The sequence below is a fragment of the Belonocnema kinseyi genome, chromosome 7 (assembly GCF_010883055.1).
Source record: "Belonocnema kinseyi isolate 2016_QV_RU_SX_M_011 chromosome 7, B_treatae_v1, whole genome shotgun sequence".
Taxonomy (NCBI): domain Eukaryota; kingdom Metazoa; phylum Arthropoda; class Insecta; order Hymenoptera; family Cynipidae; genus Belonocnema; species Belonocnema kinseyi.
The window spans coordinates 119,013,736-119,041,504 of record NC_046663.1 but is presented as its reverse complement, the minus strand read 5'-3'; the positions used below and the strand labels follow the sequence as shown (position 1 = coordinate 119,041,504).

Genomic DNA, 27,769 nt, shown 5'->3' with positions numbered 1-27,769 from the left:
TGAGTTCAAGGTAAAAAGTCTTTAATTCGAATATCAATGCAGTGTATGAATGAGGTCCATATTCAATATTCTGTACAGCTTCTGTCACTTTCGAAGTTGGTAGTAGTCTCTTCGTCTTTTGTCGTCACCTTGCGACGTAAACTTTTTTTGAGTCGTGGAGCTGGTTCTCTAAGGTCAAGCTGTTTGTATCGAGTAGCAAAGGCGGATTATTTATTAACATCACATTTCCAATATTAAGAGGAATTTCCCATTGTCAGACACCGTTGTTCGGACAACGTGGCAGGGGAAGCGGTGGCGGTGGCCTCACGGGTTGAGCGGGGGCGACGGAAGAACCAGCTGCAAATACAACTATTACAAATACAACTAATTAGTTTATGTATGCTTTTAAGCCAAAGATGAAATTATCGATCTTCAGGACAGAACTTTTCTTGTCGGAAAAATCGAACATAAAATGAAAATTAAAAGGAATTTTTAATAATAATGCATTTTAAATTGATGCATACAGTCCAATTTTATGAGTCCACTTCTTTTACAAAAAAAAACACATTTTTAGTATTGTTTCTAATTAACACTAATCAATATCAACAAATTTATTTTTATTTCCTTGGGCTGTCGATACCTGCGGTACTGGGCATTATTTTCGGATTTTTTTAAAAATCTGAATTTGTATAAGAAAATGAATTGGTGAATGTTGTACTGAAGACTATTATAGTTAGCTCTATACTTTGCACTAAGAATAACAGCATTTTTGTTGCACGAATACGGACGAATTTTAAGTGTATTCAGGTGAATTATAATGTATTATAATGAATTATAGAGGTAATATGCAATTAATTATAGTCAATGATACTAAAATCTTATGAATCCTGATGAGTTTAGAAATCGCCAAGCCCATCTGAAGACGAAGATTTAGGCCTTTAGAAAAGTTCCAAAACGAAGTTGAAGAAAAATCTATGAAGAACCTGGTACTACGTTAAATACTCATTTTAGGTGCACATGAGTGCGTACAGAAAGCTTCTGGCAATCATGGAGGCGCTGAATAACACGATCAACAGAGTGGGAAGGCTAGATTTATGCGGATGTTTTCCAGATATTTGCAAAAAGGTGAGTCCTATCGAGATGGGTGTTGACGGCCAAGGTGAAAGCTTTAGGGGGGAAAACTAAACATTTTCTTGTGGAAATTGATGTAAACTCCAAGGATAGGGTCAAGTTTGCTAAATCTTTATGAACAGCCGTGGGCGAGAACTCATTCGAAACAAGGATTAAGGTTGCTATGTGTAAGAGATCTAGATGAAGCCAAGGATGTGGCAGAGATCAGGGAGAATGGATGAGTATCTGAGTGTGAAATTGTAGCGAATTAGCTACATCAAAATCTGTTATTTCAGCTGTATATGGTCAGAAGAAGGACTCGATTATTCACCCGTTGTTTTTGATATCATGTCTATGGTCTTATTGGGTTGTGAGCAGTGATGGTAGTCTTGCACGGTAATATACGGCCGATGGAATTAGCACAATCCCCGATGTACCAATGGGTTTATGAATTGAGCGCCGATCGATTCATCGTCAGCGAGCAATACTGGGCAAGGGATTTATGCAGATCACGAGTTGGGGATGAGTTAGTAGTTTTCCGAGTGGCAAGAAAGAACCAAACGTCCAGAGCAGTGGGAACCCCGCTTAGCAAGAAGCAACAGGAGGTTGTCAAATTCAATGTGGATTAAATTTCTGTGTAGAATTCCATTTGTAAACAAGCATTTAAAAATGCTTGCTAGAAGCGTCCAGTACCATCGTAACAACCAACAAAGAAGCGGATGGGCTGTTTGACCGCACGTAATATCGCGTCAAGCTTCGGACGAAAGCCCACACGACGTTGATGTTTGATAAGATATCATTGGAGGAGGTGAAGAAGCCATAGATAGCAGATCTGCCGTTCTATGGAAAAATGCAGAAAGCACGAAAGCAGCGAAAAGAATAAATCGATGAAAACGTTTGAACCTGTTATTAGGTTATTTCTATACGACTCACCCATTCATAAAAATGTTAATTAATATGTAAAAATGCAGATGCTATCAAAATTCCAAAGCGTTTGATGGAAAAAGCAATACGGAAATTATAATAGTTTGAGCAGGTAGTTTTTGCCGTATACCGTAGAAGTCGATGCCGGGAGATTTGGCTGCTTCTACACAAAACGGCAGCAATTGTTAGAAGTTTTCTTCATGCAGAGAAGTCTACATGGAATTCAGGTGCTAGTTTCCTAGATTGTATAGTAACTTCCGATTCTTGCAGATGCGTCCTCTTCCCGTGGACATAACTTTAAAGGCTTCCAGTTGCTGTTTTTATGCTGATGATGCAATAATTGATTTAAGAAATATTCTCAATTAAAATAAATTATTGAGATAGATCCATAGATCTCTCTTTAGCGCTTTCAGTCACAGAAAAAAAATATTTTTCGTTTTTTGCAGTTACTGCCTTTTTCCGTAGAACGGCAGGGATAGCACGTTATAGCTAGAGATTTTTTTCCAGAACATTTTCGGAAGGAGATGATGGGGATAACCACCACTGGCGGAGATACTTCTTTTTTACATTATAGAGACATTGCAATGCAGGAAAGTTATGTGCGAATAGCACTGCATTCAGATGGTATACCCACGAAATTCATTAAGGATATAGAGAAAAAGCATCCTTTCCTGACATGAATAATGTATAACTCGCGCTACTTCATTTGGGTTGTCAACTCGCAATGAAAGATGCAAAGATTGGTTTTACGAGACTAGACAAGACGAAAGTCTCTTCATCAGCCATCACCAAGCCAAAGTCTTGTTAAAAAATTCGAGCTAGAATCCACACAGAAGTAGCGTGAAGAGCATCTGTTTATTAGTCAAGCTGGACTTAAGGAATGCCTTCAACTCTAATGCTTGAAACAAGATTCTTTACATGATCGTATACAGATACCTTCTCAATTTTTTTTTTATTTCCTAAGAAGGTTTGAGAAATATGAACTGTTTTGTTTCTTGTACCTTCTCCGAAAAGTACTCGTAATATTAGTGGATATAACATTCAAGGAATAATTTATGTAGTTCCTGTATTTTCATCTTCAATTAGAAAAAGATGATTGATAAAATCTGTGATAAAAAGGCATAATAAGTGTTTATCTGTACGTGTAATTATTTCGAGACAAATTGAGGTTTTATTTTACCTGTATTCTATCAAATAGGAACAATAGTAGATCATTTTAACCTTATTTTAAAATATGATTGTTGTAGAAATTAGAAAAGGTTTTAAGGATGAATGTGAAATGTTACCAATATATTCTACTATATGCTTGTTAGTAAGGTATAGATCCACATGGATCCTTGATGATCTCTAAGAGCGGATCATGAAAATTTCACAGGACTTGTGAAGAAACCTTAATTTAACGCGTGAATCGTTTAACATTATTTCAGATTTAGCTTATTTGTGAAACATCACAAAGATACGAGTTTTCTCGGAGTCTAAAAGGGATTACAGGGTTAGAAGAGTTTGACTCCCTACATCTTTGTTGGTAAAATGGGAAAAATATGTTATACGCGTCGAAAATCGAGCAAATACGTGATTGCACGTCGAAATTGTCGTCTGGTAGAAAGACAAGATCTGTTCGGTTTTCAAAGTTTATAACATATTTTACTCTTTTTCCGAAAATATATTCAGGGAGCGAAAGTGTTCTAGACCTGTATTCCCTTGTATGCCCACGGGAAACTTGTATCTTTGCGTTCCTTCCCACAAATTAGCTGAATCTGCAATGATGACAATTCACGCATTAGAGTGAGGTGTCTTCACAAGTCCTGTAATTTTTTTGCATTGCACATCAACTTGTCAAAATGACTAGGTCCATCTCGAGGAGAGCAAGTGAAAAGGTGCTTACTCGTGGAGGAGCTAAGTCGCGTGGAGAAAACTCGAAACTACAAAATCCCTTATAAAATGCATTGAGAATATCAGAGTCTTTAATTCGGTAGCACGTTTTCATTTGGTTTCTCCGAGTTGAAACCTTGTTATTTGTACACGTCAACATGACCCTATACTTCAGTGGCATATTCTTAAAGTTTTGAAGACTACCGAAAACTATTGTGAAAACTCGAAGCAGTTTCAAAAACATGATGGCCCTGCTCCTTATTATTACCGGGCCCCCTTAGACATCATGCATTTCATGCGTCAAAGTTCTGAATTAAAAATTACCTTCTTGATCCCCACTGCGGCGCCACATTCGCCTAAACATTGCTAAAAGTTTCATCAGTGATGATGGTTATATTTTGTGTATTTTCTGTCATTAGCTGTAAATTGTGGTTACATATTTTAATTATAATTAAAGTAGCGTGGCACAGGAGGTGGGACGTTAGATCCCGTCCTTGACGACGGAACAGGCATATTTACTTAACCGCCCACTTACGGTACTATACATATATTTATTATAATACTGCGCGCGTAATATTACTTAATTTGTAATTTGTAATTTTTTCAAACCCTAGATTTAGAGGCCTTGCATATACCACGTTTACAATGTTATATCACTTTGTCCTCCACCCTTATGAACAAACGTGGACTTTTTACTATCCCCCTCCCTGACTCTTCTGTCCCCGTGGAATTATTTCATATTTTATGAAAATTTTCATATTCGTTGTATTAAAAAACAAGGAAGCCAAAAGGAGCGTTAAATTCCTGAAAATTTGGTTTTGCTTGAAAACAAAAGCCTAATGAAACAAGGAATGAAATCCAAACCAAAAGCAGTGTCCACGTGGATCTTGGCGAGAACCCCCGGCTCCCATCGTAAACAATCGTAGACTTGTGTCACCCCCTTCCCTTCCAATAACTGTCTACGTGGAATATGGCTGGCCCCTAATATAAAACCAAACTACAATAATATGTTCTTAATTATGGGATAATTGAAAATATAATAGGAAAGTTTAATTATGTGCGTAATAATGTAGCATATTCAAAATTTTAAAACAAATTTCCCACAAGGATGATAAATATGACATTTATAAATTATATGTCTTAAATTATCTCTACACGCAGGAAAAAGAAATTTAATATTTACTTATCATGAAATGTAGAGTTTCTTGTAACTTAAACAGTATAAACTGTTATCTTTTAGTAAAATAAACTAAAAATAGGTTGCGTAACAACGCAACCTATCCGCGCGGACTCCCGCGCGAATACACGGCGCAGTCGATAATGGATGGATTACAACACCTAAAAAACATTACTTTTTGATATTTCTGTGACAGTCGTCACATAACTCCACATTCTCATTTAGCAAGGAAGAGCTTTTATAAAAAGTAACACAATTTTGGATGGCATAACTTATTCACAAATGGCATACACTTGAAATTTTATTTTTATATGCCGCGATGGCGTGGGCGCGTATTGAGAAATCATTCCCGAGGTGACGACCTCTCAGTTACAAATGCATTTTGAAATTATTTTACAGATCGCAACTCGTGTAATAGTGTAGTGGTTTAAATATTGATTTGCGCGCTTAGGCTTATGGGTTCGAATCCCCCCCCCCCCCTATTGCGTTGAAGTGATTTAGTTAAAGTAACATGATAATTCTTAATTGCAGCATCGAGGAACTGTGCAGAATAGCGAATGGATCGTTAAAATCTATTGATCCGCAGGTCAGCACCATTTGGGAATTGGTACTGGTAACCATCAATGATAATCATATTTAGTTCCCTATAATTTTAACGTTTACTGAACAGTCGTGTTGTCCATATACGTACTTGGAAGATCAATAGATTCAACTTGGCTTAGTAAAATATAAGGTTCTTTTTTTTTATAAAGAAACATTTATAGTTATCGACAGTAACTGTGTAAAAGTAATTTATATTTTTAGAAGAGCTTTATTCATGTATATATTATATTATTATGATAATCTTAGACATCGAAAGTATTTACTTTTTTATAAAAGTGTAATAACTTCTAAAAAGGAAATAATGGCTGACAAACTGGACAAAATTTGTGAAATAAGCTATCAGACGATGATTCAAAATATTTCTTGATAAAAACTATATACAATCTTAATTTAAATATATTACCACAAAATACAGGAAATTACAGACACTGAAAAACATAAAGCGATCATCACTGTTGATGCTTTTGCCTGCTTGAGTCGAATGTAACGTTTCGGTAGAGATTAAGAAAGTTCTTCTGCGTCAAAAACTTTGTCGCTTGAAATGCATGGAGGCTTCGAGGGCCTAATTTGAATTTCTCAAAAAAAGGACAAACTTAGAACTTAATTAAATGCAGCCTACTTGTCTTTCATTAATAGTAATTTTAATAAGCGATTTAGTTACAAAAGTTAAAAGAGCATGGTTTAAAGTGCCAAAAACTGCCGTCATTTAGATCTCCATAAAAAATCTCCGTTGAATGTTTATATATGCACCTTTTCACCACAGAAATATAGATGTCAATTTTTCCATTATATATTCACTATGCTAAAGTTTATTAAAATAACTACCTTGATATTTTTATAAATATATCATACTACATATCTTAACGCGCTCACTAAATACAAATGCTCACAAAAGCTTTGTGGACCAGTGCTGGCACAGTACTGGGTGATTTTGTCATGCCAACGACCAGCCAAGACTTGGCGGACGAGCACTGGCGCAGTACTGGGGGAATTGCAGTTTAATTACAGTGCCGATACTTACAAAAATCATAGATCGATAGAGAATGTCTCAACAATTATTTTCTATAAGTCTTTAGTGTTTAGGAAATCTGGATATACTTTTTACATTTCTTATTTGCACACTTAAGAATTAACAATGTTGACAACTACATAACTACTACATTAAAAATTACAACATCATTCACATAGACGAAGGAATAAGGAGATCAATCTTAGAGCATGCGATTTGTTAGGAGCAACAGCACCATAAATACCAGGCCTGTAAGTAGTACAGTAGGACCTGTTGCATCGGGACTCGTCGCATCGAAATTCTCGGAGGGAAGTAGGGACCACTCCATGATCCAACTCATGATCCAACAAACCATGGCTTCCCACGCAAAAGTAAATAAAATTCTGTGACGATATTCGAGTTGCAGGGTATAGTGAGGGTACCGCGTATGGTGGGGGTTTTTAGGCCTCTCTAAGTTGTATGCATTTGAGCATCGAATTGGCGGGACGATGGTTTGTTGGATCATGGACCACTGGACCACTCGTAAACTTCTCCAGTGGCCTTGATATCTAGGCACACGCGCGCAAAGACGCAGTAAGGTCCATGCGATGGAAGTCAGTGCTATATGTATGAAAATTCATCGGCCTGTAATCGCCGGTCAAATATTAGGGCCTTGTACATTTTGAGAGACATCACCAGGATGTGTAGCAAAGATATGTTTCTGTAACCTGCCTGCCCTAGTGGACCAAGTTAATAGAAAGGATACTCTACAGAATGCCTGTCCAGAGAGGGGAGTTCGATTCAATCAGCACATGTTTAAGTTCTACCACCAGTCTCTCTACTCAGCTTAGGTGCTGTTCGGTTTCTGAAATGGAAGGGATGTATCCAGTGCTGTAGATACATAGTATCTCGAAAGGTGTGTTATGGCGACTGAATTTAAAATAAAATGAAGTAATTTTGAATTTAAATAATTAATTATCAGGAGTGAAATAATGCATAAGTCATAGGGAAAGCACATAATATTTTGTTTGAATAAAGTTGGTAATTAATCTTCGATTAATTGCATAAACCGTTTTTATCAGAGAAAACGCAGCGAAATTTTCAACTTTCCAAATTTGTTGCAATAGAGAATTTTAAGGCCTTTTTTATTTCACTATTTAATTTCCCTATAATAAGAAATAAAAGAGGCAATTACATTCTCTAAACTATATTACTGTATTGCAATACATTTACATTAAATGTATGGACTTTTATAAATATTAAAAGGCAATGGTTTCAGCATTTTTTAAATATTAGTTTACACTTTACAAGGGAATTGTCAAAATTATTTGAAATCAGGATCTTGCAAAACACCTATTTAAAGTTATGGCGTTTATACATTTTCTTAATTGATTATTGTAAAGTAAAATGTAATAATATATTAACTAGTCGCATTTTGAAATTGTTGCAATATTGATAACATAAAATTCATGTAGTAAAAATATATTATTTTTCAAGTTCAGGATATTAGTAAACATTTCTTTTTCGTTCGAGTTGCATCTTTTAGCATTACAATAAAAAATATTGAATTTCAAATTAGACGCCCTGAAGCACCTACTTCAAAACTTATCTGCGGTATTGAATCATGGCGATAATCAAGGCTCAAACATGTGGTGGTTGAGCCGAACTCACCTCTCTGGACAGACCTACTCTACAGCGTATCCTTATAGTATCCACATAATATCCCTTCCGCGTCATGAAACAAAAACTCAAAAAACAGCCAGATCGGTATTTAACTGGCAATAGTTTTTCAGCGTTGAAAACTTTAAAAATTAGAATACCTATCATTTACATGCGCAAAAGGCGGATTCAATCACATATTGTTCTAGTGCCAGTTGATAGGCGTTATACGTCGATAACTAAGAATTTTGGCTGGGTGCTGGCGCAATACAGTGGAAACCTTAGAAAACAAGGCCGCGGCGCAAGTCGCAACATACTACTGAAGCGAGTATGCATACGCTTCAAGTCACCTTTAGCAGAAGTGCATGACATTTAAAAAAAATTTTAACGGTTAAAAAATACTGTTGCAGATATTGCATGTAGGTTTTCTATTTTTGTGTTGTATGATTGTTAATGTTTCATGTGAGTATTCTGCTCTCCCTCTTTTGCGTCTGCAAAGGTACCGTTCTTATCTTGTCAACGCTAATATACCTTTTCGTCGTTAGAAATGTTGAGGTGGTCAGAGCCAGTCTGTAAATTGTTACGAAGCGCGCGAGTCGGAATGTTTACTCGTTTTACTTGTATAGAATTGTTGGTATAATGTAGCCTTTTGCTAGAAGGCAGTAACTCTGACACTATTTTATTAATAAATTATATCTTGTTTTTTTGTGCTAAACAAATAATGAAGTGACTCAGTGACCTTTTTTTACCATTAAACTCAATCCCACTATGAATTTTGCTGCCTTTAGTGCTATTTCTCATCATATACTATTGCAATTACTCTATGCTATTCTAATTGAATATTTAATGCAGAATCCTAATTGCAAAAAATTAAATCCCCATCTTGCTGTTTTTAAAAGTTTTTTGCATGATACCGAAGGGATACTATGTGGATACTATAAGAATACGCTGTAGAGTGTCCTTTCCGTTCACTCGATCTGCTAGGGTGATCGAAAGTTGAGACCCGGTCCTTCCTGATCCGACGAGTCCCTCTGTACCCTAGCAGACCGAGTGAACAGAAAAGATACTATGCATACTGTACTTATAGTATCCACATAGTATCCCTACCGTATCATGCAACCAAAACTCAACAATAAAAAAACAGCAAGATCAACTTTTAAATTGGTGAAATTCGGATTCTACGTTAAAATTCCCATTAGAAGGTCATGGAGTAATCACAATAGTTTTTTTGTAACGGTAAAAAGTTATAAAAAAAAGACCTGTAACGCCTGCTGACTGCTACTTACAGATGATGCGTTTGAAGTGTAGCAGTCAACAGGCGTTATACGTTTTATATATTTTTTAAAGTTTTTAACGCTACAAAAAAACTATTAAGATCACTCCGTGACCTTTTAATGGGAATTTTAACGTGGAATTCGAATTTCACCAATTCAAAAGTTGATCTTGCTGTGTTTTTTAGTATTTGTTGCACGGCACGGAAAGTATACTATGTGGATACTATAAGGATACTCTATAGAGTATCCTTTCCTGTCTCTCGGTCTGCATGAATAATCACTATTTTTAGTTAAGTGGATTACTATGTTACATAAGATTGCGGTAATCAAAAGTGCGTTATGAATGTGGCAATCATAGAATTTAATGAAATTGCATGGCAGTGTTAAGCATGGGATTTAACCCTTGTGAAGCCAACCAGGTACTCGGGTACCCGCATACAAAAATAATGGATTTTATGTAATTTATCATGAAATTGTAATCTTTTCATACAAAACGCGAGTAGATAACAATCAAACAATATTTTATAGTAAATAATATTCATTTTAATTTCTTTTTATCGAACAAAATGAATATAATCTTAATGATTTCGATATCTCTGCCATCTTTTCGCAATCCACATAAAATTTGCAAATTCAAACTAATCATCGTTATTTTATCATCACAAATAATAAAAACTGAACAAACAATTTATAAAAGACTTTGGAAAAAATACGCAGACAAGAACACAAAAATATCTAAAAACGTTCGAGCTGACTGTATTGACTGTATCTATTGTAAAGATAGACACTAAACCTAACTGGTTTTCAAATCTGTAAATATGTTTCAAAGGGACTCTAGGATGTTTCTCAGATACAAAACAATATAGAAATCCTTCTTTCTGTTGTAAATATGTTTCAAAGGGACTCTAGGATGTTTCCCAGATACAAAACAATATAGAAGTCCTTCTTTCTGTTTACCTTTTCAACTCAACACGTCTAAACTTCACAAAATGAAGAAATTCACGGTACAGCTCTCCCCGTTTTATACCTGACTTAGGATTTTAAAGTTTATTTAAAATAATTCTACTATTGAATTTATATTAAAATACCTTCGTTAACGACAAATAAATCAATATGCTTCTAATCCATACAAAAACTTTAGTTACAGTGGAATTTTACCTACAAATTCGTACATGGGTACCCGGGTACCCGCTTGGCCAATAGTGTATATTTAATTAATTGGTCACACAAGGGTTAATGAAATTGTATGGACATGAAATATTGCAATTGGAATTAAAATGTATACTGACCACTTTTACAACGTACTCCTTTGATTACCGCGATTTTAGGTCAGTCTAGTCATTCACTTAGCTAGAAGTATGAATGATATTATACACCTTTTAGACATATATTTTACTTGATAGCTCCAAAAACTTTTGCCGGTTGCAAAATAAGACAAATTCGCATAACCTGATAAACTTACTTTATTTTCAAAAGCTGTTTCACATGCACTTCTCCTTGCGTGAGAAGAGGGCTCGTAGCGCTTGCGCACTCACTAAAGAGTCATTTCTACTTCCAGGCGAGCAATTCGAGCAAATTGGACATGGTACATAGGCATCTTTATTATAGACCTTTTCGTTCAAGAAAAAACAACAAGACGCATGTCAAGCGATATTTAAGGTGTTTCCTCAGGCTTAATATTTAACATATGCATTTACAAATGACAGCTTTTTTCCTCAATTATGAATTTTGTGATCTCATATTTTAACCACATAAGCCTAGTGGGTAAATACAATCCCTCAAACAGGGGTTTTTCGAAAAATGGTCTGGTTCTTGTTTTATTGTAATTATTTGAAAATTGTATGCATCTTATGCGCCTGGGGAGTAGCGAACGGTCACCATGAGAGTACCCGTGATGAAAGAAATTCAGGGCCGTCATTTCCGAATGAAACTAGAGCGTTATTTTTTCGACGATACTTTATAAATCCTAAAAACCGAGGATCGATCTCAGGATTTCATTTAGTGCCTGCCATGCCTCACTTAACCTTCCTCTTGTTAGAGATAAGAGCCGGTTGAAAGTAAAAATTAAAAATGATTAAAATATTAAGAAATTTAATTTCAATATTCTGCATTAGATGCAATCCGTTAGATGCAGGGCGTTCAATGTCTCTTGATAGTTTTCGTAACTTATCATCTCTTCTCAGATTCTACGACAAAAAATATTGAAGAAAGCTTCTGCGTATTCTTAAATCCGAAAAATGTGGAATTGCAAGTTATTTCATTTTCAAGATTATACTTGAAGGGTATGCAATTCGCAACCTGTTATTTAGCAATTCCTATTCCATAACTTTCTACAGAAAACTCGAAATGCATCATCTTTCTGTCTCTTTTTTCTAAATCTTTGTTTTAAATATAGCTCCTTGCTTTACAATGAATGTGCTGTTGCACTAAATGAAGCCAACAAACAGGCGGAAGAGGCAACTGCCTGTCTCTTGAAGCTGGCAACGCAGCATTCAGCACAGCACGCAACGCCGAGGAACAAGGATTCTACGGTTTCCAGAGTAAGGAAATAGTGAGTAAATAAGAATAAGTAAGAGAAGATAGAGACTGATTTATCAACATAAGCATGAGAAGATAGAAAAATTGTACGGATTAACTGTTTTGTAGAATAAGTTTATAACATTCTGGGATGTTAAAGACATTTTTTATACAAACTATAATAATCCTTAGGTTCGTGACGGTACACACGCTTATGGCGTTGCCTGGCCTCTGTGTTTTTCAATAAACAAAAAACTTACCTTGAATTAACCTTACGTGTACTCGTAGCACGATTGCGCAAGTGAAAGGTTTAAACGTGAAGAATCTGTTAGGAAATATTAGGGAAACTGTCATTCCACGTTTATCGGGAAAATAAAATTTAAAATTATACAACTAATACTGACTGAGACTTAACTGACATACTTAAAAATACACGCAGTGGGCACACAAGTCCTAAGCTTTTCCTTTATACGTCTTTCGGCGGACGTCTTAAGGACGTCCTGAGGACCTTTCAGAGCTGGAACACCAAATGCGTCGCGCGCTACTCGCCTGCAACTTGGTACACATCCTCTCTCATTAGTGTTGGGTGGTTAACTATAATTACCGGTAAATGTAGAAATTTCCGGTAAAGTAGAGGAAATTCTCCGGTAACGAATGGTTTGTTGGAAATTGACCTTGTTTGGTAGAAATTTAATCTGTTTGGTTTTAAATGTATCATTTTTGTTTAAAAATGCAATTTTTGTTTAAACATCAACTGTACATGTTCTTGGGTCTAAAAGTCGATTATTTCACTAAGAGTTGAACTACTTTGTAAAAAAATAGGTTTTTTTTCAACAAGGTTTTTTAATTATAGTTGAAAATTCAACTATTTGGTTGAAAGTTTAACTCTTTGATTCAAAACTCATATTTTTCGCTTAAAAAAATCAACTTTTTGTTGATTATTTCGTCTTTTTGACTTTAAAATTAAATAATTTGTTGAAAATTCATGCATTTTGTTTCAAATTTATCTTTTTTTGTAGATCATTAATTTTCTTGGTCGAAGATTTATCTAATTGGTTGACAATTTAACAAATTTGTTGAAAACTAATTTTTTCTGTTAAAAATTATTTATCTTCATCTGAAAATGCAACTATCATAGGATTGATTAAAAATTAATCGTATATATTGTGCGAAAATCGTTTTTTTTTATAGAATATTAATCTTCTTGGTCAGAAATTCACCTTTTCCCTTGAAAATTTAACAATTTTGTTGAAAATTCGTTTTTTTTCTTGTCCAATTCAATTTTTGACCACAGTTTTTATTTGGAAATTGAACTATTCATTTTTTTGTTGAAACTTTGTCCTGTACATTGTATTAGTCAATCAACACCAATTGTTTGTTAGAAAATTAATTTATTTGTTTTCGATTAGGATTTTTTTTTAATTAAAAGAATATAAAAATAAAATGTTTAAAATTTATTTAAGGTATTAAGAATTGAAAAATAATTTATTTTACAAGATGATTCTGAATCCGTTCAGAATTAAAGAATTAATAGATATTAGTTCATAAAATTATTTTAAATTATAACTTCAAATATTATTTCAGACTAAAAAAAAAATTATATTTAACTCATTCAATTTGAAATTTTTCAAATAAAAAAAGAAATTTCCGTTAATTATCAGCAATATTTGAATGTTAAAAATTATACAAATTTGAACAGAATGGTTCGATATAGAAAGACTTGAATTGTTAAATTTGTAATGAGCTAAATTTTATGTTTGAACGCTACAATTTTAATGTAAAAAAATATTCAAAATTAATTTAAAACTTGAAATTATTTCAAATAATTTGAAACACGATATAGATTTTTGCAGATTAAAAAAAAAAATTAAGCTTTTTGAGAATTATAAAATCTTTAAAAAGAACAACAAAGATTGTAATAATTGCTAAGAAAATTGAAAATGATTTTTTATTTTGAAAAATTAATTTTATGTAAGTATTTGAAAAGATTTAAAAAATAAAAAAAAATCAATTTTCAACCCAAATGTTTACTTTTTAACAAAATAAATTAATTTTCTGTCAAATAATTGGTGTTTTAACTAACACAATGTAAAGGATAAAGTTTTTAATAAAAATGGAATAGTTCAATTTCCAGATAAAAACGATTAATTTTTAACCAATCCTAGAATAATTACATTTTCAGATAAAAAATAATCATTTTAAACCGAAAAAATAAATTTTTAACAAAGTTGTTAAATTTCAACTAATAAGATGAATTTTCGACCGAGAAAATTAATGATCTACAAAAAAAAGACAAAATTTAAACAAAATACATGAATTTTCAACGGAATTATTTAATTTTAAAGTCAAAAAGACGAATTATCTACAAAAAGTTGAATTTTTGAAGCGAAAAATATGAGTCTTCAATCAAAGAGTTAAACTTTTAACCATAATTAAAAAACCTTGTTGAAAAAAACCTATTGTTTACAAAGTAGTTCAACTCTTAGTGAAATAATCGACGTTTAACCCGAGAAGATGTACAGTTGATATTTAAACCGAAAAATTGCATTTTTAAACAAAAATGATCAATTTTCAACGAAAAAGATTAAATTTCTACCAAACGAGATCAATTTCCAACAAAATACATGAAGTTTCAACGAAATTATTGAATTTCTAAGTCAAAAAGAGTATTATATACAAAAAGCTGAATTTTTAACCCAAAAATATGATTTTTCAACTAAAATTTTAATTGTCGACCAAATAGTTTAACTTTCTATCAAATTGTTGTGTTTAACGCCCAAAAATGCATTTTTTACAAAACAGTCAAACTTTTAGCAAAAAAGTTAATTTAAAAGCAAATAGTGGAATTTTTAACTATAATTATGAATCCTTAATAAGAAAAATTAATTTTTTTACTCAGTAGTTCAACTTTAAGTGAATAATAGAATTTTCCACCAAAAAATTATGATTTTGATTTTTAACAATATAGTTGCATTTTGCAAAAAATAATGGACTTTGCAACCAAAAAATATTGACAGTTGATATTTCAACCGAAATATTTGATTTTTAACCAAAAAGCATCAATTTTCTATAAAATAATTTAATTTCTGCATAGAAAGACCAAATAGTTAAATTTTTGACTGAAAAAGGTCAATTTTCATCCAAAAATGGTATAGATTAATTGACAGTTTCAAAAATTTATTTTCAGCAACATAGAAAACACATTTACATCAGAATAGTTAAATTTTCAACGAAAGAGATGAACCTTCAAATAAGTCACAGCTGTAGCCGATACTATTCCATTAAAGACATGATCCGCCCAATCAAAAGCCTTAGCGGATACGATATGGGCATAGAAAATATTATTAGGAGCGTCAAGCGCGCGAACCGCAGGTGCAGCGAACCCAATGTGTTATTAGATTTTATATTAGCGGAAAAAATAACCGGAAATGCAAAACGTGCTGTTAGATATACAGAAATCAGCTTCTACGATGATTTTGTATGACGCGCTACGTCAACATTGATTACAAGTTGGTTGGGTCTCAGCGTTATGATCGAAATTAGAAAGCTGCAAACAGGGTCCCACAAAAACTAAACAAAATTTCAATTTAAGATAACGTAAAAATGTCAACAAATTTAAATGTGCTGTACATAGAAAGAATACTAGCCCGATGGAACGGAAGATAGCAATTAGTATCAAAGGAAAGAAGTGCACTAAGAGGTACGAGGGTAGTTCAAATATGATCGAGACAAATACTCTGACAAGTTGATTTACTCTCGAAAAAATTTACAGAAATTTACAGTTTTTCTAGGTATTTCCCCTCACAAGTTACGCATTTTTCCCACATTTCAGAAAGTCTTTTGATGTGCCATGTGCGTAACATGTAACATGTGATGTAACATGTGGTAGTCGCAGGGCGATAAATCTGGACTGTAGGGGAGGGGGGGTGTTCCAGTACCTACCACCCCAATTCCGATATTGTTTCGAGCGTGAGACGCGCGGTATGAGGGCGCGCTATCCTGGAGAAGAATCGCACTTCGTGATGGAATGCTTCTCCATTTCGAGCGATAAGCGGGTTTCACGTGTGTTTTCAGAAGGTTAGAGTAGTATGCAGCCAAGTTCAGCCAACATGTCTCGAATATTCATCCTACGGTCCTCCAAAATCATTTGTTCTACGCCGCGAATGTTGTCCGGTGTCATGCTGGTTCGCGGTCGACGATCATGTGGCTCATTCTCGACGGTTTCGCGGCCATCCTTGAATGCTTTAGCCCATTTAAACACGGCAGCCCTACTCAGGCGCTCACTACCGAACTGATTTCGCAAACGCAAAAAAATTTCCGTGTTTTTAACGCCTTCCCGCACTAAAAAACGAATGACAATACGTTGCGCAACGGCGGTCGGCACTTGACGTTCACTCATGGTCATAGCACGCGCGCGAAACATGCGATCCCGACAAAAACTATGCTACACTGTTCGTAAGGGACCCAGCTATCACATACTCAAGCCACGACCTTTGAAACATACATGCGCGCCATCTACAGCGTTTGTCTCGATCATATTTGAACCACCCTCGTATTTTCTGAACATGAGACGTGAAAGAGGGTTGCAGGTTAAAGCTCAAGAGCCATCCCACATCAACGAAGCGCAAAATTATGCTGTTGAGATGGAAATGTGTTTGAAGAAAGCGCAAACGGCGCGGATAACATCTACCACCTTCCGACCCCACATGAGGACAAAATCCAATCTACCATCACGGCAATTTGTACCAAAGCCAGCTAATTCTACACCATTTAAACCACCCGAGTTTAAACAAAATCAGCCTACTCGAACAGTCTCTGGTAACTGCCATAAATGCGGAAATCCGGGCATTTCGTGAGCCAGTGTCTGCCGTACATGCCGCGAAATTTTCGACAAGGTGCTTTCCCGAAGCTACCACCACAGGCCGTTCGGAATGTCTAAGAAGAGGAGCAACTCTATTTAGCCCGAGTGGAAATGAACCAATAAGAAGTCACCGAGCAACGTCAATGCGAAGATACAGCCGCGTATCTGTCATATATATGAAAGAAAGCATGCTGACGAAGGACAGCAAGAATTTTCCACTTAAAATGAATTTTATAATAGGAAACGACCGACATCAGTCCCAAACGCCAACCTATTATAATTACCTTAATAAAAAACATTTGTTTCATATTGTTTCAAATGACTTTCCTTTACCTGAAGACGGTATAATAGGCTTATCATTTTTCACCAAGTGTTATAGATATGCGATCACAAGAAAATTTTTAATCCAAGAAAAATACAAAGTACCGCTTCTTGACGACGGAATCTATGACGATGCAAATTCCATGAAAATTAATTGTAGCCAGACTGATCTACCCGTTAAAACTGAGGTCTGGATAAATCAAACAGAAAATATCCCCGAAGGAATGTATCACGTCAGAAAGGAAATGATAAAAGTACCCCGCTTCAACTATTAAAGAATACCGCAACTAGTTAAAGCCCCTATCTACGATGAAATTGTTAGTACAGTACAAGTCCGATAACTTTCCAACTTCGGGGCTATAAAGGCGGAAAATTCCAGGAATTGCGGACATATCGGATGCTCCCTCTAGTAGCACGTAGTGGAAGAAGCACAATTAGTGTGCGTGCCGTACGTGTGGTAACGTTTTAAGGGGGGTGTAAACTTATCGGACTGCAAGTTATCGGACTTGTACTGTTTGAATAAAATCTCGGATGAAGCAATTCGCGAAACCAAGCCTGACAAGTATTCAAGAATAGCAAACCTCCTATCTAAAACTGGACTAGACCACGTAGAACCAGCCATTGCTGACCCAATTTGGAGAATAATTTCCCAATATACAGATCTGTATACACTCGATAACGACCCTATACCGTGCACCAGCCTTACAGAACACGAAATCGTTCTTAAATCAGTGGAAACCGTGAATACTAAATCTTATAGGTCCCTTAATGCCATAGAGAGTTCGTGAAAGAGCAAGTTGCCGAAATATTAGAACAGGGAGTAGTACGATACTTTAACTCCCCTTTCAACACTCCCATATGGGTGGTAACGGTGACAAGCTAATAATGGTGAAACGATAAAAGAAAATCTGTTTTACCATTTTATTTATATATTTGGAGCACCCAAAAATATACTCGCGGATCAAGGTGCAAACTTTGTGTCAGAACTGATACAAAACTTTGAGAACCCTTTTAGAATAAAGCACATTAAAACCACAACTTATCACCCTCAAAAGAATGGAAGTTTAGAAAGAGCATACTCGGTACTAAAATACTTCTTAAGAACTTGTATCGAGGGCACTCGATCCGAATGGGACGTATTACTTGAGATCATCACGCATGCTTATAATACTACCAAACACGATAGTTTAGGAATCAGCCAATTTCAAGCAACGTTCGGAAAAGATAATGCAAACCTACCCTTAACTCTAGCGACTACTCCGAATCTAAAATATTGCTGCCTCAGATAATTTACGAAGTAGGATAGAAGGTTAAATTCATTAACAAATTTTCTTCCCATAAACTGTCACCCAGTTGGACACGTCCTGCGATAATCCTGGAAGATTTAGATAATAACAACTATATGATAGCCTATGATAATAAACAAATTAGGATACACATTAGCTGGCTTATGTCTTATTACTAGATGCTTTTAACACTTAATTCTTGTCATCAAGATCTTCGTTTTGGAATCCGAGGGAATTACCATACTCTAATTTCTCAATATCCAAGACACCTAAATCTCCTTTATACCTGATCACGAATTCCTTTTTCTAACCAAAAATTTTCACGCTCCCACGGACTATCGACAATTAGGAAAGTGTAAAGGCATAGCCGAATATAACCACTCTAGTTTAGAGTAGCAAAAGTCATATGTTACCACGCTCAGACCCAGTTTTCAGTTATATTCCATCCTTTGCGATTCACTGTACTTTCGTTAGAATAAAGAATAGTCGCGCTGACGGAACATCAGAGCGTCTTTAGCCAAAAGAAACGTTAAATTAATGTTTACCCCTTCACAAGCTTTACTTCTAACTAAATAGTTGAATTTCCTACCAAACTAGTTAAATTACCAACCGAAAGTATGTATTCTCAACATTAAAGTTTTCTTGCTACCAAATATTTTTATTTCATACCAATTTTATATATTTTCTAGCCAAAAATACGAATCTTCATCAAACCGAATTTATTTTAACAAGAGTTCAATATTCAACCCAATAGTTGAACTTTCGAATAAAAAGATGAATATATTCAAGGAAAAAGAATTTTCTAACCACGAAGTTTTATTTTTTAATTAAAAATTAATTACATTATTCATCAGACCATATAATTTAATTTCCAATGCAAAAGATAAATAAATTACCAAAAAAGATTCATTTACAACAAAATACATACATTTTCAAGTAAAAAAGATAAATTGTCAATCAATAGGTATAATAGTTCAGTTTTCAGTTAGAAATGTAAGTTTTTAACTAAATAGGTGAATTTTCAACCACGAAGATTCAATTTCTCTAAAAAAATATAAAATTCCCACAAAACGTGAAATAATTTCAATTGCAGTTAAATATGTGAATTTTTAAATCAAATTATAAATCTAAATTTACTCATAAATTTATTGATGAAAATGCATGAATTTTCAACAGTAAACGAGAAATTTGTAAAAAAAAACACATCGAATAGTTATATTTTATGTTAAATAAGAAAATTTTGAAGAAGAACAGAAACAAATTTTCAAGAAACGAATTAAGTTTTCCACAAAACAAATTAACTTTTTACCAAATAGTTGTATTTTCAACATAAAAATGACAAATTTTCATGGAAAACAACATTTAATTAGATGAACTTTCAATAGTTGTAAATCAAGACCGGATTGCAGCTACTGTAACGTGAGCGTAATGGCTAAATACAAGCTTTCAAAGAGAAAAGTTTTAATCCCAAATTTTTTAATTCAGAGTTCAGACAATTCCAACAGGGATGAGATGGATTTGGACGCAGAATTTAATATTTCAAATTATTAGCTTTTAAAATTAGCCAAATATAAATTTGGATGAAAGTAAAAAAATTATGATTCACCGTAAATATAGATTAACACAATCGCCTGAACTTAAAAAATAAATTCACCTTCATTGTCACCGTTAACATGTTTTCCTATATTGTAGATAATGTAGCCATTGTAGACTTTGAAACTCAAATTAATGTACAGAAACGTTCAGAATTGAAAGTATATACTTTTAAATAGAAAATTTTGAATTCTACAAATTTTCCAACAAGTTTGACCATACAAGCTCAGTTAAAAAAATTGCTATTTAAAAATGCAATAATTTCTTCATTTTTGAATGATTTCAATTTAAAATTCTGAAGTTTTACGGTAAGCGTTAAATTATAAAAGTTTCCCCATTTATAACTTTGAACTTTTCAATTAACATTGAAATTGTGGAATTTCGAACAGTTCAATTGACATTGTAACATTTCTGAATTTTTAATGGTCAAATTTGAATCTTTTTTGCTCACGAAATAATAATAGACAACATAGTCACAGTAAAAGTTCTTTCAATAGATATTAATTACAGGAATTTAAAAAATATCACCTAAAAATTTGAATATTATGTATTGTTTCAATTGTTCAAGCGATATGAATATGAAAAAGCAAAACTGTTATATTTATTTTCATACAATATCTTGTTTTTGGGAAGGATACTTTCTTCCAAGCCCGGCAGGAGGCGTGAAGGAACCAGTCATTTGACAAGATTTCTTACGGCCTATTAGTAGACTGTTACAGCCAACAGTGACACTCGTTAGCAGGGATGTGCAGTTACCCGTAACTGAAGGTTTTTTACGTAAAATATCTAAGTGAAGTATATTAAGTAGGAAACAGGTAAAATACCTAGTTATTTACGTACCAATTTTGCGGACTTTTAGAATTGTGCATAACCTCACTTTTTTGCTTTTCTGGTACTTGCAAATTATAAGCTTATTCTTATAAGCTGAGTGTTCAGCGACCTTGAAAATTTCGTCTCCGCTACTATATAATGTTAAAGTATACATTTTTGTGATATTTGGCTTGGAAAGTATAAAAATTATTAGCTGAAATCTTCAATATTAACTCAGATTCAGAATTAGAATGAGACATGGCCATATAACGGAATTTTAAAGAGTTTCACCACTCGGTTTTTGAGTATACACCATACTAAAAAACATTACGAAAGAGTTCAAAATGTATCAAAGATTTAAAAATATTTAAAAGGATTTTGAACATTTTATAAAGGCGTGTATATCAGATTTGAAATATTTCATAACAATTTCACAAAGCTTTTTAAACTTTTAAAAGTTTTAAAGGGTTTCAAATATTTTGAAAAGGTTACAGTACAACAGATTTCAAAGATTTTAAAACATTGTGAAGATTTAAAAAGGTTTCAAAACATGTTAGAAGATTTTTTTTTACTATAATTATAGATTTCAAATAATATAATGATTTCAACGAATAAAAACGATTTCGCGAACAAAGATTTAAGAAAAATTTCCCATAGAAACCACGTCCTGAGAATTTTTGTGAACACATGCTAATATTGTGTTACATTGTTTTTAATTCGTACCTCATTATTTACCTGGAATGCGTGGTGAATCCTAGGGAACATAGCCTTCTTGCAGAATTAGGTTGTACGTCTTTCGCGCACGTTATCTGAGGCTCGAAGCTTTTGACAAATCAGCATAAGACCTCGAGCGCGGGGGATTTAAAAACTGAATTAAAATCGCCTATTTACTACTTTTTTTAATCACACAGATACATGACGGGTTGCAATGTATCCTAAAGTTATATCAATATATTTTTGACCCCCCCCCCCCCGAAATATTTTTCTGGGGCCGCCCCTACCGGGGAATTATTCAAACCCAAGAAGTTTTCGTAATTTGCTGCGTGATTTTTCACATTTATATCTATTTTTGCATTATTTTTATTGTGAAATATTGGTAAATTTAATACTTAATAAATACGTTGATGTTAAGTGTTTTTGTCTACTTGTCGAAATGAAATATTGTTTAGATATTGAATTTAAAAAAATAATTATTAAAAATATATTGGTTTTTGACAAGTGGACAAAAAAAATTAACATCCGGTAGACCAATAGACAAAAACATTGTACAAAAAAAGGTACACTGATAAAGCAACTTCATTATATTAAAATTATGTACCTATGCGAGTTTCTTTTCTTTTGGTAACGGTTGGTAACGGCAAAAGTTTTTCGAGCCGTCAATTCAAATGAGTGAGTAAAAGAAGTGCAATATTATTCGTACTTTTACTTCAGTGAATAACACAAGATTGCGATTATGAAAGGAGTCCATTCATGAAAGTGGTAAGTATAGAACTTAATTAAATGTTATGAACATGAAATTTTGCCATTGGAACCTATACTTACCACTTTCATACTCATTTTACTGGACAAACAAACAATTATAAACAAACATATTATATGTATCAAGAAACAGCGCAAGTTGGAACAAAATGTTTGACAAGAAAATTGTTTTTCAAACGATGCACGCCTTTTTTAAATTATACAAACAAGATCACGAAAATACGTATATTTCAGTAAAATGCATATTATGAATTGTACAAATATCAATTTATTCAAACGATACAATTTCCAAAGTAGCTGTATACAAAACAAAGGACCCATATTACGTTCATCATGTCAGATCAATTTTATACGGTCCTTTGCAATATCTGAATAGCAATTCTAAGCCGGCGTACAGACATATATTTAATACACATTTCATACAATAGTGTTCAACATAATGTATAAAAGTTGAGGGGCTGTGCACTGAGTATTCCGGGAGTCAGATAGCCGACTACTGCCGAACTACTTCAGGCGCTTCCTCAGGCTTGAAAATTAGCCCATGTATTACTCTGACAAGTTTTTCTGCTACAATTCTGAATTGTATGAATTCATATTTTAACCACAGACTATAAATGCCTAAATGCAGAACCTTTCAGAGCGCTTTTTTCGAAAAATGGCCTGGTTCTTGTTTTATTGCAATTAATTGAAAATTGATGTATTTTTGCGCCTGGGAAGTAGCAAACAGCCACCATGAGTGTACTCATTGCGAACATAGTTCCTGGGCCCTCTGACTGGCTATGGAACAGCAAGTGGTCGGTCTAGTGTGTCATTTTTTCGACGATACTTAAAACATCGTAAACCTAGGATCGAGCCGGAAATTTAGATTGATTGCCTGCCATGTCTCACTCAACTTTCCTATTGTTAAAGATAACAGTCGGTTGAAAGAAATTAGAAATTAGAAAATATTAAGGAATTTCATTTTAATACAGTGCATTCGGTTCATTACATAACGATAAGACGAATTAAAAAAGAAAGAAGAAAATTGGTTAATCCGTTCAATTTGTAGATACACCTTTTTTCTCTCTTCTCCGATTGTACGACAAAAAATACTGAAAAAGATCATGCGCCCAGAATTGGAAACTGTGGAATGGCAAAAGTATGGAATTGTAATTTATTTTATTTCCATTTTCTTATTAATTTCATTTATTCATTCATTCAATGATTCAGTTATTTATTCATTTATTTCATTGTTTTAATTTCATGGTGGAAATTTTAAATTGAAAACTCTACAGTCATAGAGAATCATAATTTTCCTATCTTTTTTCTTGAATCTTTATTTGTTTCAAATACACCTGCTTGCGTCACAATAAATGTGTTGTTTTGGACAGAATTGATGAACTATTTTGCTTCAAGATTCACATCATTTGGTTTAATTTCATTGCTCACTCGAAAAATTAAAATATTATTAACAGAAAGCGGAGGAGCCTTCTTTTTCGAGTTGGGGACCTAGCCATAGAATTATAAAATTAAATGGCACACTGTGTACTTTTTGTACTATGTTAATATGTAATAAAAAATATAAATATATTTCCAATCGATTTACAAGATGTAGTGTTTACGAAATAAATCCATACTAATAAATTTTATTTTCAACGCCCCCCCCCCCTACGCACACACAGCGCCTCAAATATGAGCCAAAAATAAAAAAACTACATTTTTACGTTCATTATTGTTAATCTTTAGCAAATATCCGTCGCCTTTTTCATACAAATAACTACTAGTAGACAATTTCAATATTTCCCATTACTTTTTAAACAATTTTCAATTGTTTAGAGACATGTAAATTATTCAAACAATAATTTAATCCCAAAAAATGGAACAAACAATCGTGTTTTCTGATTGAAATGTAATGGTTTGTCATTCTTTGGAGCAGCACAATTTTCTAAAAACCTTATATCATCATTTAAGCAATTATTTACTGTTTTTTTTCTTCAAAATTCTGAACATTGAGCTAGAGATGTCCACTTTTTCTAAATTGGTATCCTATGCTACGTTTTGTTGAATAATTACATAATTTTGATACATTTCTTTTAATGTTTAATACATTTCTATTCGTTTAAACAATCCTAATTTGCTCAATCAGTTTGTTTAAAATGAGTAAATAGTATATTACATGACTGTATAGTGTATACAAAGAATAGATGACCCACCTTTTAATTGTTTAAGGAACAACATCTACAAAAAGTTGCTTAGAATAACAATGTAGAAGACGTGGACATCTCTGTCTCACTTCTAAAATTTTTTTAAAATAAACAATAAATAATTGTTTAAATAATTACATAATGTTTTTAGAACAATTTTCTACTCCAAACAATGACAAACACTTACATTTCAATCATAAAATACAATTCTTTTCTACATTTCTTGGGATTAAGTAACTGTTTAAATAATTTGAATTTGCTTAAACCATTGGAAATTGTTTTAAAACTCATGAAAAATTCCATACTATTCCCATTTAACAATTTCCAATTCTGGGCGCATGATCTTTTTCAGTATTTTTTGTCGTATAATCGGAGAAGAGAGAAAAAAGGTGTATCCAGAAATTGAACGGATTAACCGATTTTCTTCTTTCTTTTTTTAATCGTCTTATCGTTATGTAATGAACCGAATGCACAGTACTAAAATGAAATTCTCGGCTCGATCCTAGGTTTACGATGTTTGAAGTATCGTCGAAAAAATGACACTCTGGACCACCCGCTGTTCCAGCAGCCAGAGGGCCCACAAACTATGTTCGCCATGAGTACACTCATGGTGGCGGTTTGCTACACCCCAGGCGCAAAAAATGCATCAATTTTCAATTAATTAAAATAAAACAAGAACCAGACCATTTTTCGAAAAAAGCGCTGTGAGAGGTTCTGCATTTAGACATTTATAGTCTGTGGTTGAAATATGAAATCATACAATTCAGAATTGTAGGAGAAAAACTTTCTAGAGTAATACATGGGCTAATTTTCAAGCCTGAGGAAGCGCCTTAACGAGACGAACAGACTACTACAAAGACCGCTGTAGGTTCTACACCGTGATCACTGTGACTACTCCTCATACTACTTAAAAATACTTTCGACTTTGGGAAATCCCACCGTGATCAAAGAACCGCCACTCACCAAGGGTGACTGTCATTTGTCTCTTTTCGACTACAATCTAAATTGTGAGTAAATGGTGAGCGAGAGAGTAATTCAATGGAGAATAATTGCGAAAATGATTGTTATTTCTATAATATTTCACGTCATTGTTTTAAGAAGAGTATATAATTATATTCATATTAGGTAGATAAATTCAGATGTTATATTCATAAAAATAGGAAGAAAAATGCAGATATTTTATTTTTAGTTGAAAAGAAGGTGTAATCTAAAAGTGTATAAACACTTTTACATGGGTCCATTGAGATGAATTCAACTTAAAGATTCGAAAACCATGAATGGTTCTCTTAGTTTTGTATCCGGGAAGTATCACACTACTTTTTTTTTATAAAATACAAAACTTGCACCGGAGCAGTAGCTGAAGGAATTTTATTTTTAATTTATAAAAATCAAAATATTCAGTTTTTCTCGAAAACGAAGCAAGATATGAAAAAAGCTATGAGAGAAAAAATGTTCCTTGGAAAAATTGCTATAAAAAGTTATCCGTGATAATGTTTAGTCTCACTTCCTTCCATTTGAAATCCTGATTTATTTACATTAAGAGGTAAACAATCGTTTTTACTCTTTTATATACCATTGAAAAAATCAGAACAGACAAAATATTTGTTTTTCGAATTATTCGAATATTGGAAATTTTAAAAATGGCTGTGGCAAAGAATTAATTTTTTTATTGAAAAATACCTTTAAGACATCCCAGATACAAAATAAAGAGAAAAATTCGTGTTCATATAATGTCAATGGAGCCCTGATTTAACCTTCGTCAGTTTTGATTTAAAATATTAATTGTTAAATTGTTGTTTAATATTAAATGTTAATAAATGTAATTGTTCAAGCGTATAAAGACTTCAAAATTCAAATGGTGAAAAATGCAAATTTTGAAGATATTTACGTTCTGAGTTTGACAATTAATTCAATATTTTATTATTTACTATTTTAATTTTGAAGTCTTCATATACGATTAAAGAATTTTAATTTAAAATACGAATCTTTATACAGTCAAAAGTATTGTAAATTGTATTCACTTTTTCGTTTATTTTGTCTTCCTATCCGCTTCCTTTATTTAGTTAAAGTTTTAAAAATCCAAAAGAATGAATGAAAGTAACGAAAGCATTCTTGGTTCTATGTCTGGCCTAAAGTTGTCCCAAAGATGTCTGCATGGCTGGCCCTAAAGAGGCCCCAAAAAGACCTAAACGAGACATGATTAATTTTTCACGCTAAAAAGTGAAACACCTCCTTGTGGGCGCCAGGACATCAAAAAAAGGACATCCTAAAAACGTCTTTTTATGTCCTACGACATTGTGAGTACAATGTGAGCCATTAAGAGTATGAAATTCAAAGTCGAAACAGAATATTATTGTAGGGCTTTAAAAAATCAACATTTTTTTCTACCAAGGAAAAGGAATTTTTAATTGATTACAGTAATTTAATATGAGATTTTAAAGGATTTGATATATTTTAGGATATTTTAATAGATTTCAAGGAATTTTTAAATGATTTTAATAATTTAGTATGAGATTTTAAAGGATTTGAAATATTTCATGGTTTTTTTTAATTTCAAGATATTGTCAAGTGCTTTAAAAAATGTTAAAAGATTTCAGAAGATTTGTAAGGATTTTAAATATTTGAGGAAGTTTCAAAAGATGCCAAGGAATTTTCAATTGATTACAGCAATTTAATATGAGATTTTAAAGTGTATGAAACATTTCAGGGTATTTTTAAAATTTCAAGGAATTTGCAAGAGCTCTAAAAAATTCTCAAGAGATTTCTACAGATTCTTAAGCATTTTAAATATTTCAGGATGTTTTAAAAGATGTCAAGGAATTTTCATCCTATTTTTCTTATTTTAAGGAATTTCAAAGAATTTTAAAGAAGTAGTTTAAAAATCTTTAAAAAAAAAAAGTCAAGGTATCTCAAAATATTTTGAAGGTATTGCAATATTTGAAAGTATTTTAAAATGTTCCAAGGGATTTTCAATTGATTACGGTAATTTAATATGAGATTTTGAAAGATTTAATATATTTTATGATATTTGAATAGATTGCAAGGAATTTTTAATTGATTTCAATAATGTAGTATGATATTGTAAAAGATTTGAAATATTTTAGGGTATTTTTAAATTTTCAAGGAATTTTCA

The 27,769-nt window shown here is 33.1% G+C and overlaps 1 protein-coding gene across 9 annotated transcripts in view; it reads right to left on the bottom strand.

The window, feature by feature from the left end:
* Positions 1–14: 14 nt before the first annotated feature.
* The window catches only part of LOC117177406 (glucose transporter type 1), a 583,769-nt gene continuing 556,014 nt past the window's right edge, over positions 15–27,769 (bottom strand). For all 9 annotated transcript variants that reach the window (XM_033368061.1, XM_033368060.1, XM_033368059.1 and 6 more), the window contains one exon: positions 15–348. In XM_033368061.1, the coding sequence (XP_033223952.1) occupies positions 254–348 (95 nt within the window). In that variant the 3' untranslated portion in view covers positions 15–253. The remainder of the gene's footprint in view (positions 349–27,769) is intronic.